Source organism: Carassius carassius, chromosome 28 (genome assembly GCF_963082965.1).
Source record: "Carassius carassius chromosome 28, fCarCar2.1, whole genome shotgun sequence".
In the NCBI taxonomy this organism is placed as follows: Eukaryota; Metazoa; Chordata; class Actinopteri; order Cypriniformes; family Cyprinidae; genus Carassius; species Carassius carassius.
Genome location: NC_081782.1, coordinates 18,389,246 through 18,404,500, shown reverse-complemented (window position 1 = coordinate 18,404,500; position 15,255 = coordinate 18,389,246). Strand labels below are relative to the sequence as shown.

Genomic DNA, 15,255 nt, shown 5'->3' with positions numbered 1-15,255 from the left:
GTTACACATTCTGAAAATGGACTTATTTTCATCTTTGTGCCCATATTTATTTTTCCATTTCTATATCACAGTGAAATTGTTTTTTTTTTTTTTTTTACAGTATTACAGTTTTTCTCAATTGCTTTGGCACATTTTTCGAAACAGTCTTAACATTCTCTAAACTGTGAGTGCAAATGTCACAACTGTTTGCAGGAACTTCAAAACTTTATAGCATGTCTGCAAAATGTAGTTACTCACCCAAAACATTTAATTCATGCTTCAAAACCTAGTTATTGTGTCAATAATTTGGCCAAGGCCACCAAAAGTATTTTTGTCATTGTGTGACCCACACTGGTCAAAATGTTTAGTTGTTTTTTCACCACAACAGTCAACCATGAAAATTAAGGGTTTAAACAAAAATCTCATATTTGTTGAGAAAACTCAATAGTATGTAAAAAAAAAAAAAGTCTATGAACATTTGTATTTTTACAGTGTTTATTTTTGTACTTCATGTGTACAGTATATACACAATACAAGTGTATTTACTGTACATGTAAGGTAACTGACAAGAGTATCAAGATTTCACTTTACATTTCATATTTGTGTATTACCACAAATACACAAACAACAAATAACATTCATGGGGGAAAAAAAAAACAAATAAATTATTCTTGGTGGATATCGCTCACGTTGGTCAGGCCAAAGATTTTCATCAACATCACATCTGATGTTTTCCATTGCCACACAAAAAATCTCCTTGAATGCCGCACCCATCCCCTGCAATGGTCAGCTGTGATGTCCTCACATGCAGCATTCATGGCATCCAACAAAGACATCTGATTTTGTGGTCTATGATCATACACTTTCCACCTCCATGCTGAAAAAAACTCTTCTATTGGATTTAGGAATGGAGAGTATGGTGGAAGGAATTCCACTGTTTTCCTTTCATGTACAGCAAACCAGTCCCTAACACTGTTGGTTCGGTGGAAGCTGACATTATCCCAGACAACAACATAATTAGGCAAATGTGGTCTAACTAAACCTCACTAAGTGCACACCAATGGTTTACCTGGACATACTGGTACCGCAACGCCTTGACTCTTTCACTGTTCCTCTCAAATGACACCTTATAGATTTTAAAACTCTGTCTAAGGTGGAAATGCTGACAGAATTTATATTTGCAAAGACATTATTGTCATTTATGATTGCACTTTGGATCTCTCTTAGCCTGATGGAATTGTTGGCTATACCATGTTGCAAATTTCTTGTTCTTGCAGTTGGTTAAATACTGCTGCTCTGCCACCAGCGCCAGGTTGTCGTGCAGTTCTATAGAATAAACAAATAGACTTGCATTTACCTTTACAATATTGTTGTTTATACTGTAAAAATAAACAATAAACGGTTGCTTCTATCTAGATAGATAGATAGATAGATAGATAGATAGATAGATAGATAGATAGATGGATGGATGGATAAGCTTTAACTGTGCGTTCACACCGCCGGCGTCGAGAGCGTCAAAGTGGCCGGAAGTCATTCATTTTCAATGTAAGCCGGAGTCGAGCACCGGCGAGGAGCGGCGCGACTTGGCCGTTGAGCGTCGAGGAGAGTTGAAATCAAGGCAACTTTATGGTAATGAGCTATGAGGCGGTTGGGCAGCAACCAATCGAAACGTAGAAGTCCACCGCTTGAGAGGATTCCAGAGAACGCAGCTCCGACATTATGCCGCGTTCCAGGCAACCCGTAATCCGTGTTTTTCCAACCTTCTACCCGTGAAAGTGCACTGGAACAGCAGTCAAACCCGTGACTTCCCACCCGTGAACTCGTACTAGATAGATGTACTCCGAGTTGCGAACTCTGACGTCACATAGCCTGCGAAACAACAATGGCAGCCTCTACGGATAATATTGCCTATGGATGCAGTGTTTACGCAAGTGGTGCACGTTAAAAAAACGATTTTAGGACAATATAACATTGCAATAAAATTAATAATCTAGCTACAATTGCTTGCGCTCAGAAAGTTTGGCGTGACTTGCCTGGAACGCTATAAAGTCGTGAGTCGTGGTTTGAAATCGTGACTTACGGGCTCAAAAATCTGCCTGGAACGCAGCATTAGTTCCCAAGCACAATTGAGGACAGGTTGATTATTGCTGTTTCGCGTTTGCAATAATCTATGATGTGTCCCTGTTTGCGTACTATGCGTAAAAAATAAATTAAAAGTGATACGTGGACCAAGGTGTCTGAGATTGTTCATTTCCTGGTGAGTTGCTGATGTGCAGTATAGGAATAATAATCTAATGACATAATAAATAATAGTACTGTAGTCCCAGTTTACTTTTAAACAAATTTCCCTGATTATACTTACATTAAGTAATGTTTATACTTGATTATATTTACTTAAGTAGCATTTTCAATGCAAGACTTTTACTTGCATCAGAGTATTTTTACAGTGCTTTATACATTATTAGGTAAAGGCTCTTAATACTTCGTCCACAACAATATTTAATGAGGTTAACTTATAACGTTACCCTCCTTGTGGTTAGTCTGGATGAGATCAACAAGCTTGTTTGCTTTGCGGCCGCTTTAAATACAAAATAATCATTAGATCTACGTCAGAGCGTCTGAGCGCTCACGAATCTTTCTGCAGCGTCGTGAGCAGAGCGGCAAGAGCGATTTTTGACGCTCTCGACGCCGGCGGTGTGAAGGGTAGCAAGTGATAATGTCAGAATTAAAATTTTGAATGGTGAACATTTATTTAACAATTACAAACTCAAATTATTCTAAACTTAAATTGAATGTTAAATGTTTAAATTCATGTTTTTTTTTTCTTGTTCTTCTTCTGGTTATTTATTAGTAATTCATCTAGAAAAACATAAATGTCACTTAGCTTTTTAACTGCACTTCATACACTGGCCATTATACGGCGTTATTTCCATCTTTTCATTGGCTACTGCGCCATATTGGATACGCCCCATGTCAAATCCTATTGGTTCAGACGAAGTGTATTTTCGTTCGTGATTGGTTGACAGCAGGCACAGCTCTTAAAACTTTTTGATACTTGCAAATTTGGTTGGCTAAGACGGTTATCAATCACCTCATGCTTTCTGTGTCCGGTAGTGGCTTTCTTTTACTGTCTGGGTAGTGGTTGCGAAACAGACAGAGGTGTGTGGAGTGAGAAGGACGCTTCGTGCAGACACTGAGGAGAAAATAAACTTTCAACACGAGTAAGTATTAGTACCGTTTGAGTAACTACACTGCTGTGCTCATTTATAAAGGCAAGCTGGAAACAACAGTACAATATGAAGTGCATGTGGGTGATAATGCATACATGTTCTCATGCCATGTCAACATAATTTGTCTATTTTGACAGAAATGTTCATGTCATGATTGGATACATTTTAATACTGTAATTTTTTAATAGCATTATTAATGCCCGTGTTAGTGAATTGGATCTTTGGATAAAAAGCACTTTAGAAATCATAAACTTTACATCAGGCCTTATTGCTCAATTGCAAATGCATGTGCATCATCACTATGACAAGCAAAACGAAATTATATAACGTTAATTGTAATATGTTACTCTAGTCCATGGTTATTATCGTGGATGCCCGATTTTCACTGCAAAGGTGCCACAGAAGCTCTTCTGAAGTGGTGTATACTGATTGTTTAATGCTGCTCGGAGGGGACATTAATGCATTTACATAGCAATTTCCACTATACAGTATACTTTAATACCAGGGCAAGCATAATATAGACTGGCTTTTATGCAGCATTGTGAGTTTACACTGAATTTTGAGCAAGCACAGAGCAGCCAAACTTGGCTGGGTAAATGCACCTTGAAAAAAAAAAGAAGAAAATAATTGTTAAATAAAGTCATATTTTCTTTGTGCACAAAAAGTATTCTATTAGCCTCATAAAATTACGGTTGAACCACTGATGTCACATGGACCATTTTAATGATGTCGGAGTAGTCTTGCTCTGTACGGAGGGTCAGAGAGATGTCAGACTTCAAAAATATCTTAAAATTTGTGTTCTGAAGATGAACAAAGGTCTTACGGGTTTGGAACGACACAAGGGTCAGAAATTAATGATAACATTTTCATTTTTAGGTGAACTATGCCTTTAAGTTGAAGCACTTAATTACTCAATGAAAATAAATAAAAAATAACACTGAACCAAAACTGAAATTAAACCTAATTAGTATTTTTATTAGTGTGTGTAGAGCGCGAGAGAGAGAGAGACCAAAGCACATAAAAAAATTGTTAAAAATTAAATGAAAACTAAAATATATATCTATAAGCTCATTCAGAATATTTGATTTGCCCCTGTGATTTTCAGTGGTGTTGGCAGAGGTGCTCCAGGTGATGAGGGGGGCTGGCAAGGTCGGTGCTGCCTTTGCCACCATTCAGGGTGAACAGCTCAGACTGATGGCCTGCAACTCGACCTTTGGTGCAGGGGTCAAAGCTGCACAGGAGGCGGTTGAGAGCATGATGGGAACTGGTGTGGTTAGTGAACACTTACAGATACGCATGAACACAAGAAGAGAAATTGCATTGCTTAATATGTATGTAAAATGAATATTTTCAGACACCCAAGACTGATGAGTTCCCTGACAGTGAGAAGTGGGGGGAGATGGACCCGGATGAAGCAGCAAAGTGGGCTGTGGGCTCTGAAATGCCAGCAGATATTTCCAGCAAAGATGGAACGGAGGAAACATCAGAGATGCCTTCTGGTGCACCTACTGGCTCTGTCAAAGGAAATGGCTGGCCTGGTCAAAGCACTCGATTTTTGCATGTATCGGTGTCTCATCTCCGTGTTAGATTTGTACATGACTCTATGGTTGCCAGGTTAAGCTCTGAAGACATTAAAAAGGCAAGGGAGGCAAAACAGAATATTGCAAGGCCTGTCCGACAAAAGGTGAGGACAACTGGGATGATTTATTGTAAGCATCATTCATGTATAATTAATCAAATAATTATAATATTTGAAGATACACTCATAACATTGTGTTCCGAAGTACATGGACATTAATTGGCTTGTGTTTCTGAAATTAAGACCAGAAATATTTTGAGATTGCATGTGATGAAAACATATTGTTACATTAAAAAAAATAAATGAATTAAAAACAAATATTCAACCTAAATATTAATATAAGAAAAAATAAACTGCACAGTTACTAAAGTGAATTACTAAAAATGAAACAAAAGTTCAAATGAAAATGGAAAATAAAAATAAAAGTTCATTCAAAGTATGAATTTAAAAACTAAAGAAGTATATAATACTAAAATAATACTTTTTGTCCTATGGCATTTTATAATGTATTTGTCTTTTAATTCTAAGTATTTTGTTCATTCTATAAAAGTATCTATACAAGTTCCTTTTTCAGCATGTGCTGCTTGTTTATGAAATAAATGTAGTTTCAATAAATAATTGAAATAAAGACTTTAAGCAGAGTGATTTTGATGCCTTGCAGCTTAGTGAGCGAGCGAGAGAAAGAAAAGTACCGGCAACCCGGATAAGCCGACTGGCTAATTTTGGAGGTCAGTGATTTTTTCAGTTTTCTAGTAATTGTCATTTGCAATGCAGACTGTTTGTAATATACAATATATGTATACCATATGTGACCAACACTTAATGAGGCATTAATTGTACTAACCATATTAATGCTGCTGCTTTTTTTCATAGGATTAGCTGTTGGACTTGGCATTGGTGCCATTGCTGAGGTGGCAAAGCAGTCTTTTGGAGGGAAACGCTCAGGTTATTTGTGCTAGCTTGCTTAAATGTGTGTTGACACCCCTAGTCAAGTTTTTCAAAATTGTTTGGATTGGGTTATTGGGTTAAATTTCTGGTGTCTTTCTCTTTCAGATATGGGGGCTCTTTTAGACTCTCCCCTCCTGTCAGAGGCCAATGCAGAGAGAATAGTGAACACACTGTGTAAGGTTAGAGGAGCGGCCCTCAAGATTGGACAGATGCTAAGCATTCAGGGTATAAAGTTGAATTTTATTGTGAATACTTTGGTACCAAGTGCCTCCATTTGTTAATTTTAATAATGATGCTGAATATTCCCCTTTTAAGAGATCCAGCTTGAAACCCTTTCTGAAACAAAATACTGTTTAGAGCATTTCAAAAGCGCAAAAGGTTAGATGGTGTAATTTGTGATGATCAGGAAAATATCCTTTGATTTTTATTTTATTTTTTATTTTATTTTTGTATGTCCTCAATAGATAATAGCTTCATTAACCCACAACTGCAGAAAATATTTGAGAGGGTTCGACAGAGTGCAGACTTCATGCCAGCCTGGCAAATGCATGTAAGTTATTGTGTTTTCTATGATCTTGTGAAACATTAACCACATAACTATTAAAAACTGGCTTGATATCTTGATGGAAAGTAAATTTTTACTAACAAGCCATTTCAATATTAATCAAAAAATGCTGTTAAAACACCAGCACTTTTATTAGAGCAATATTTATATACCGTATTTTCCGGACTATAAGTCGCACTTTTTTTCATAGTTTGGCTGGTCCTGCGACTTATAGTCAGGTGCAACTTATTTATCAAAATTAATTTGACATGAACCAAGAGAAATTAACTAAGAGACATGAACCAAGAGAAAACATTACCGTCTACAGCCACGAGAGGGCGCTCTATACTGCTCAGTGATCCTGTAGCCCAGTGTTTCCCAAACTTTTTTTCTGGGGAACCACATTTTAAAGTCGATAAATCCTTGTGACCCAATAAACATTAGGCCCATATAGTTCATATATCACAAAGAGAATTTATGCATTAACAAAATATGTATGACCATTTTTAAGGTCAGTTAAGCTTCCACTCAACTATTTAAAAGAGATACAGATATTTGACAAAGCACAATTATTTTTTATTTACCTGTTGTTGACAATAAGTAAAATGAAGAGGTGAAATGAGAAAGGAAGAGTTGACAGGGCATCTCATTGTTTTCATATTCTCATCATTACAGTGTACACAATTTATACTTAATGAGACAAAGTGCAAAATAGGGCAGTTAATCATTTATTTTTCTTCCTATCATCAATAAAACCAGACAGAATCAATGCATGCCTTTCATATAACATTCAATGCTTTGCACATCTACCAGAATAATATGAACAAGTTTCTTACTGAAATATTTTTTGAGAACTTTTTTATGCACCCACTGTAATATACACATTTTATAAATTGCACAGTATGAAAGGCTCTCATTTTTTTGTACATGAGGAGAGTGCAACACGCATATCAGGTGCAGCATTCAGTCTATTCCTGTATTTTGTCTTTATTTTTGTGAGAACTGAGAACCCAACTTCACATTTGTATGTAGTTGTAAAAGGAATAAGCAACAGTATGCTTGCCTTGCTTAAAACATGGTATTCAGATGAAATGCTTACCCAAAATGATGATAATGTCATTTTTATGGCTGGTTGCCGAGTGCAGAGCGCAGCTAAAAAAAAAACGGAAGAAAACGACGAGCTCCCTCGTGCGGCTAATTGGTGAACAACACATATACATTTTTAATCGAGAGTATATAGCACACTGAAAAATAGTGCTCGACTTGGCGACCCATACAATGGCTGTAGCCTACACTGAAAACATAGAGCGCCCTCTCGCGGCTGTGAAATGTTTTCTCTTGGTTCTAAATAAATGCGACTTATATATGTTTTTTTCCTCATCATGACTAATTTTTGGACTGATGCGACATATACTCAGGTGCGACTTATAGTCTGAAAAATACGGTACTATTATAATATTTATTTCATATTTTGAATTTAGTTATATTTTGTTAAGTTTAGTCATTTTTGTATATTTCTATTTAGCTATATTTGAATGAATATTAGTAACTTATTTTAGTTTATTTATTTTGGTTTAAATATTATTTAATATTTAGATTTTAGCATATTTCAGCTTTATTTCAGCTTTATTTTTTTAGTAGTGTTAGTTGTAGTTAACCGTAACAGCAGTGTTTTATAGATGTTGTTTTTTTTTTTGTTTTTTTTTTGCTTTCCAACCACAAGTGAGTGTCATTGTGCTTTTGATAGAGCTCCTGAGTAGACAAGACACTGATAACAATAGTTAGAGTTGCTTCAAACCCCCCTATAGTGCTTTCTAACTGACATTTATCAGATGTTTTTGCAGCTATCACTTAGTGATATCTCAGCAACTGATGTCTGTGTTGAAAACCCATGTATAGAAAGTGCTCGAGGAGGAGTTAGGATCTGGATGGAAGGAGAAACTCTCATCATTTGAGGAAAAACCCTTTGCTGCTGCCTCCATTGGTCAAGTGCATCATGGAGTCTTGCCTGATGGGAGGGAAATTGCTATGAAGATACAGGTGTTGGACTGAAATTTTCATAATCTTTTTTTCAGAGCGATCTAAGGTTTAAGCGGATGTTGATGTTATATGTGTAAACATTCATCATTCATTCATTTTTTTAACTAATTGTCTCTCATATACTGCAGTACCCTGGTGTTGCTGAGAGCATTCGTAGTGACATCAACAACCTCATGTCTGTTCTGAAGATGAGTGTTGTGTTGCCTGATGGTGAGCGCTGGCATATGATTCATATGCCATATACTCTGTTCAAAAAGCACAAACTGTATATCCGTATTGAGTCAGATTGTGTGATGTCAGTAACTGGTGATTTACTTTACCAGGTCTATTTGCTGACAGTAGTCTTGAAGTTCTGCAGAGGGAGCTGGCATGGGAGTGTGACTACAAGAGAGAGGCAGAGTGTGCAAAGCGATTTAGGTATTCCCAGTTAGGATTGTGTTTGAATGAACTGCAATTTCATACTTTTTTAGCTACACTAATGTTAAAAAGTGTGGGGTCTTTGAAATTAAGTTCTGATGCTCACCAAGTCATTAAATTGATTGAAAATACTGTAAAAGCAGTAATATAGTGAACAACTTAAATAACTGCTTAATGTAGTTTCAAATATATGTGATGATAAAGCTGAATCTTCAGCAGCCATTACTCCATTACTATTCAGTGTCACATGATCTTTCCGAAATCTTTATATTATGCTGATTTTCTGCTCAAGAAATATTTATTATATTTGCTGTTTTAATTTTTTTTCTCCCAAGATTCTTTGATGAATAGAACATTCAAAAGAACAAAATATATTTGAAATAAAAAAAAACATTTGTAACATTATATTATTATTGATGTCTTTACCATCACTTTTGATACATTTTAATGTTCTTTCTGAATAAAAATATTCATTTAATTTTAAAATATTGTTGTAACCCTAAAAGTAGTGTAAATACCAGGAAAAGAATCGTTATTTTATTATTCTGCACTTCTTTGGTTAAAAATATATTACAAAAATCCTTACACGTTGAACTTTTTTTTTTCTTTCTTTTTTTTTTCACTCTCACAGGAATTTGCTTAAAGGTGATCCAGTATTCGTGGTCCCTGAGGTTTTTGATGAGCTGTCGAGTCGTCGTGTGATCACCATGGAATTAGTTCACGGAGTTCCACTGGACCGCTGTGTTGATTTGAATCAGGAGACTAGAAATGAGGTGTGTTAGATTAACTTAATGTAAGTTATTTACTATAAGCTTTTATTTGATGTATTGATGAATTTGCTATATTAGGGGTGTAACTATACAGAAACATGGTGGTTTGGTACATACCTCGGTTTTGATGTCACGGTTCGGTATGTTTTCGGTACAGCCGGAGGAAAAATACTAAACATGAAAAAACAACAACAACATTTTTTTTTTGTTTTGTTTTGTTCAATTTAACCGTGGTTTGCTTAGGGCTGGGTGATAAATCGCGATAACGATAATCGTCACGATATAAATTTCCTCAAACGATAAAAAGAGTTCGATATGATGTTTGAACTTTAACATTGGAGCAAAAATCTGACTTTAAGCTTGAAAGAAATTCAAATTTGACATTTAGCATGATAATTATTGATATCGACTGATATAAAAAAGATTATTGCGATAATTATTTTTGCCATATCTCCCAGCCTTAGATTTACTGAACAAATTGCTCTTTCGTCTGTCCTTTAAATAAATTCAAATATAATCATGATAAAAAAATTCTTAGGGATAAAATCTACCTCAGCTTCTGCTCTAAACTATAGGGAACCCTTTTCCATTACTGTAAGGTTACAATTAACAACAGAGCCCAAACTTTACTTCAAATACTATTTATTTTTAACTATAATAACACATCATAAATAAAATAAAAAAAATTATATGCAGATATGTAAATTGTTTTAAAATTAACTTCTATATTATACAAATTATGGTTGTTGTTGAAATATAATTATTTATAGTCATAACTTGATTCACAAAATATTTATTTAAACGTATATTAAATAATTAAGACATCACTAACAGGTAAAGTAAATATAAAGAATTAAAGTCTAATATTTTGCAAAATGCTCTTCACTAGACTTACTTTCTTTAGCTAATAACCAGCTGAAGACACTGACGACTTGCCTGAGGTAAATTAAATGCTATGTGACGTTTTGTTTACAAGGTGTTAATAACGTCCATTAGAACTGAACGTGTTAGTATATGGTGATATGTGGCGAGTTTCCTAAAAAAAATTGAACAATTTGTTCGATATACACATGCATGCTGAACAGAAAGACTCGTACCAGAAGTTAGACTGTTTGTGTATATCTTTTTTGGTCATTTGTTAGCTTAACTTTGCGTAAATAACCTACAGTAATATTTCTTCAGTTTTGGAGATATTTGGATATCTTGTGTTATTTTATTGTGAAAAAGAGAAATGATTCTCACTTATATTTATTCTGTAGATCTGTTTCAACATCCTGCAGCTGTGTTTGAGAGAGTTGTTTGAGTTCCACTTCATGCAGACAGACCCTAACTGGTCCAACTTCTTCTATAATAGTGAACAGAACAAGGTGAGCAACTACTACGACAATCATAATGGACATGTCTGTTTCATCTATAAATCCATTTATTTGATCATCTTTAGTTTTATATTAACACATTCACTTCCAAATGCAGTTCTTTTTAACTTTCTATTCATCAAAAAAGTATTGAGTAAAATATATCGCAGTTTCCACAAAAATATTAAGCGGTAAAACATTTTTCAATGTTAATAATAAATGCTTCTTGAGCAGCAAATCAGCATATTTGAATGATTTTTGAAGGATCATGTGACACTAAAGACTACAGTAATGACTGCTTAAAATTAAAAGATATTTTAAATTATTGTAATATTTCAAGGAATTGAAATGTTTACTCTTGTTTTTTTTGTTTGTTTTTTAGTTTGGACCATAGTTAACTACATTTCTTTCAGAATTTCTTAATTGCATGTCTTTGTTATCTGAGTGCGAATATGCCTTTCCGTTTTTGCCACTGAAACACTGAGGACAACTTTAATAATGTGTTCTTCATTATAACAGATATTTCTGTTGGACTTTGGAGCCTGCCGAGACTACCCACAGTCATTCACAGATGACTACATAGAGGTACAGATTTTTACTCAACACTTTTGTTGGTATGACTGGAATGGGAAGCAATCAAAAGAGTTTTTCAAAAGAAGACATTTGTTATCAATGGGTATCTTTTATTATTTTTTGCAGATACTTTTTAGAGAAACATTTGTGAATTAATTAAAGCATTTGAATAGAACTGGCAATGTAAGGTAATGCTAAACTTACTGGTTAAAATAAGGGAAAATATTATTATTATTATTATCTGCTCGTTCATTTTATGTGCATTGCTTTAAAATATGTGTAACCTTATTTTGTCCAAATTGTTATTCAAAGGTGGTTCATGCAGCATCAGTCGGAGACAGGGCTACTGTTCTGCAGAAATCTAAAGATCTAAAGTTCCTTACTGGTTTTGAAGCCAAGGTTTGTGGCTTTATATGATTTTTAGTATTCCTGTCTTGCATAATTTCTATCCATTTCTCATTTTTTATTCTTGTTATTTCCCTCTAGGATCAAAGCTGTTACTTTCTTTACCACTCTGCAGCTTCTAAACTGTTCTCTTTAACAAAACTGTCTCACTCTCTTAAGGCCTTCGAGGATGCACATGTAGAGGCAGTTATGATCCTCGGCGAAGCGTTCGCTTCTACTGAAGCGTTTGACTTCAGCACTCAGAGTACCACACAGCGCATCCAGAGCCTGATCCCTGTCATGCTTCGACACCGTCTCACTCCTCCTCCAGAGGAGTCTTACTCTCTGCACCGCAAAATGGCTGGCTCATTCCTCATCTGTTCCAAGCTGAAGGCCCGCATTCCCTGCCGAAATATGTTCCTCGACATTTACAATGCCTACCAAAGTAAGAAAAGATGCACCCAGGTTTAGATTTGTAGAGTCTGCAAAGTGACATTGTGTATAACAACCAAGGGTGATATTTTCTTGTATGTATCATAAAAGTGAATTTATTGTGTGTTTTATATGTGATAAGCATTCAAGAACTTGATGTTATGTGATTAACTTCTGACTGACTGACTGACAGTTGTTTATTTATAAATCTGGAGAGTTCAAAAGTTCCATAATACTATTCTACATGTCCTACATTTGTTTGTAACTTTATTTTACAGCAGAATATTCTCAGTTGTTGGTTTATCAAGTAACAAGCTCTCTGAGTGTAAAGGTGTATGTTTGTAGAATTTGCTCAAAAATCTGTTATGATGATCATTGCCAAGCTTTTAAAATTAATATTAAACAGTTAACAAATTTACTGCAGTGGAGTGGAATGCATTTCAGGATTCCATAAATGTAACAATAGAATTTTAGATGGGACAATTTGGTTTAACATCATGTTGCTATTTATTTCATGTTAGGAAAGTCATTGTTAGTATGTGTGTGCAGTATGTCACTTTTCATCATTAAAAGTATGACAACTGATTTAACTGATTTAACAGTGGATGTTGTACTTCCAGTTCAGTTCAAGTTTATTTGTATAGCGCTTTTCAAGATACAAGTCGTTACAAAGCAACTTTACAGAAAATTACATTTCTACAATATTTAGTACATAAAAACGACAATCATATCAAATGTTGAATCGGAAGTCTTATCCAGATATTCTGCTTGCCCATTCATTCATTAATTTAGCAAAAGGTATTTATTTTGAAATTGCCCTCACTGTAAACTTAAATTGTTGATGTATTCATTTATAAACAACAACAAATAAATACATTTGAATATAAATGCTTTAGGAATGATTAAATTACTTTAATGTACAGTACAGACCAAAAGTTTGGAAACATTACTGTTTTTAATGTTTTTGAAAGAAGTTTCTTCTGCACATCAAGCCTGCATTTATTTGATCAAAAATACAGAAAAAATTTAATATTGTGATATATTATTACAATTTAAAATAATTGTTTTTAAATTTATTATACTTTAAATGATCATTTATTACTGTGATGCAAAGCTGAATTTTTAGGATCATTATCACATGATCCTTTAGAAATCATTCTAATATGATGATTCATTATCAAAGTTGGAAACAGTTCTGCTGCTTAATATTTTTTCAGAACATGTGATACTTTTTAAGGATACTTTGATGAATAAAAAGTAAAAAAAAAAAGCTATGTTTTTAAAATATAAATATTTTGTAATAACAATATACACTACTGGTCAGTAATTTGGGGTCAGTAATTTTTTAAATAAAATCAATACTTTTATTCAGCAAGGATGTGTTAAATTGATAAAAAAGTGATAGTAAAGAAAATATATTATTAGAATATATATTATTAGAATGTTTTTTTTTATTTTGAATAAATGCAGTTCTTTTTAACCTTTTATTCATCAAATATATTAGACAGCAGAATTGTTTCCAACGCTCATAATAAATCAGAATATTAGAATGATTTCTAAATGATCATGTGATAGACTGGATGTTACATGTGACACTGAAGGCTGGAGTAATGATGCTGAAAATTCAGCTTTGCATCACAGGAATAAATTATTTTTGAAAAGTATATTCAAATAGAAAACTATTATTTTAAGTTATAATAATATTTCACAATATTACTGTTTTTTTCTGTATTTTTGATCAAATAAATGCAGGCTTGATGAGCAGAAGAAACTTCTTTCAAAAACATAAAAAATAGTAATGTTTCCAAACTTTTGGTCTGTACTGTATATTTATTTTTTAGAGCTCAGTGAAGATGTATAGTTTATATTTTTAAACAATTTATCAATTGTTGTTTGTTTTTGTTGTAAGACAGAACTCAACCCAAAATGCAGTAATTATGAGCACCCGCTCAGTTTAAACGTTCAGAGAAGTGTGTTTTGGCCTCTAGATGACGGTATTTTATGCCTGGCGTCTGGATACATTTGTATCCCATTCAGACTCTTGAACATCAGCGGGAAGAGAAAATTTGCATAAACGCCTGTGTGCGCCAATGGGGTCGTTGGGTGGGCGGGGCTAGCGGGTGGAGCCGCGGGAGGAGCGCAGTCTATGCGCCAGTGGCTGCTGCTCAGTGAATAACAAACGCAGAGATTATCCAAAATCCGTCCATTTCTCACGGCCGTTTTCAAAATTTACGACCATCCGAAGCGCCTCCGCCCACGTGCATCTAATCGAGCGTCAGTTTGGCGAGAAATTCTGATGTAGAATAAGCTGAAGTAATTTTTTCCCCAAATATTTTCTGTGGATTACACAAAAGGCGGCACGGACACTCATTGTAGTATCCTTCTATTCGGTAAGTCCCAATGGCAATCAGTGCTCTCATTTTAACATGCATTATTTATAGTCTTAGGATATCATACAGTAAAGCTGAAGTGGGGTGGAGTTGCACATCTATAGATATCTGGTTTCTTCAGGTCCATATCTATGATAAAACATGCAAGTATTTGTTCAACAAACAATACTGCTGGAGTTATTCCCTTAGAGTTATGGAAATATGATGGGGCGAAAAATTAATTAACCACTGACGTCCATCAAGACTTCCTTTTCTGGATATGCAAGAATGTGAGTGGGTTTGAGTCCAGATGTTTCTAAACACACAGCATTATAAAACAACACCAATAAGAAATATGCTAAGGCTATGTAAAAATAACAATCTAGTGTAAAATTATGTAATACTATGGGAGTGATATTATGTTTTTATTAGAGAACGCTTTACAAATAGCCTCTCATCAATAATTAGATGACACTTATTGATCCATAATGGCTAGGCCTTACACTCTGAGGAGTTTATCAGAGCCCTCACTGAAATATGTTATGAGTACAGGACTGCAGTGTACAGATGCTTTGTATGTGTCAATATCACCAACATTATGATGAGCATAGAGTGAAAAGAAATAGATTAGGTGA

General features: G+C 34.6%; 1 protein-coding gene across 2 annotated transcripts; it reads left to right on the top strand.

Annotated features, from left to right (window-relative positions):
• The first annotated feature begins 3,113 nt into the window (after positions 1 to 3,113).
• Positions 3,114 to 12,834, top strand: LOC132108158 (atypical kinase COQ8B, mitochondrial). 2 transcript variants are annotated; one of them, XM_059514743.1, is made up of 17 exons: positions 3,114 to 3,200; positions 4,315 to 4,481; positions 4,564 to 4,893; positions 5,450 to 5,516; positions 5,662 to 5,733; positions 5,842 to 5,961; positions 6,052 to 6,114; positions 6,201 to 6,286; positions 8,180 to 8,320; positions 8,449 to 8,530; positions 8,644 to 8,737; positions 9,369 to 9,510; positions 10,767 to 10,874; positions 11,382 to 11,447; positions 11,748 to 11,834; positions 12,000 to 12,318; positions 12,363 to 12,834. In XM_059514743.1, coding segments are annotated over exons 1-16 (1,917 nt in total). In that variant the 5' UTR covers positions 3,114 to 3,199; the 3' UTR covers positions 12,291 to 12,318; positions 12,363 to 12,834. The 2 variants fall into 2 exon arrangements, with proteins under 2 accessions (XP_059370726.1, XP_059370727.1); XM_059514744.1 differs by lacking the exon at positions 6,052 to 6,114.
• The last annotated feature ends 2,421 nt before the right edge of the window (positions 12,835 to 15,255 follow it).

Excerpts from the sequence above, each read along its gene's own strand:
- LOC132108158 (XM_059514743.1), top strand. Across the intron at positions 5,517-5,661 it reads CCGACTGGCTAATTTTGGAG|GATTAGCTGTTGGACTTGGC; the intron begins GTCAGTGATTTT and ends TTTTTTTCATAG. Across the intron at positions 5,734-5,841 it reads TTTTGGAGGGAAACGCTCAG|ATATGGGGGCTCTTTTAGAC; the intron begins GTTATTTGTGCT and ends TTTCTCTTTCAG.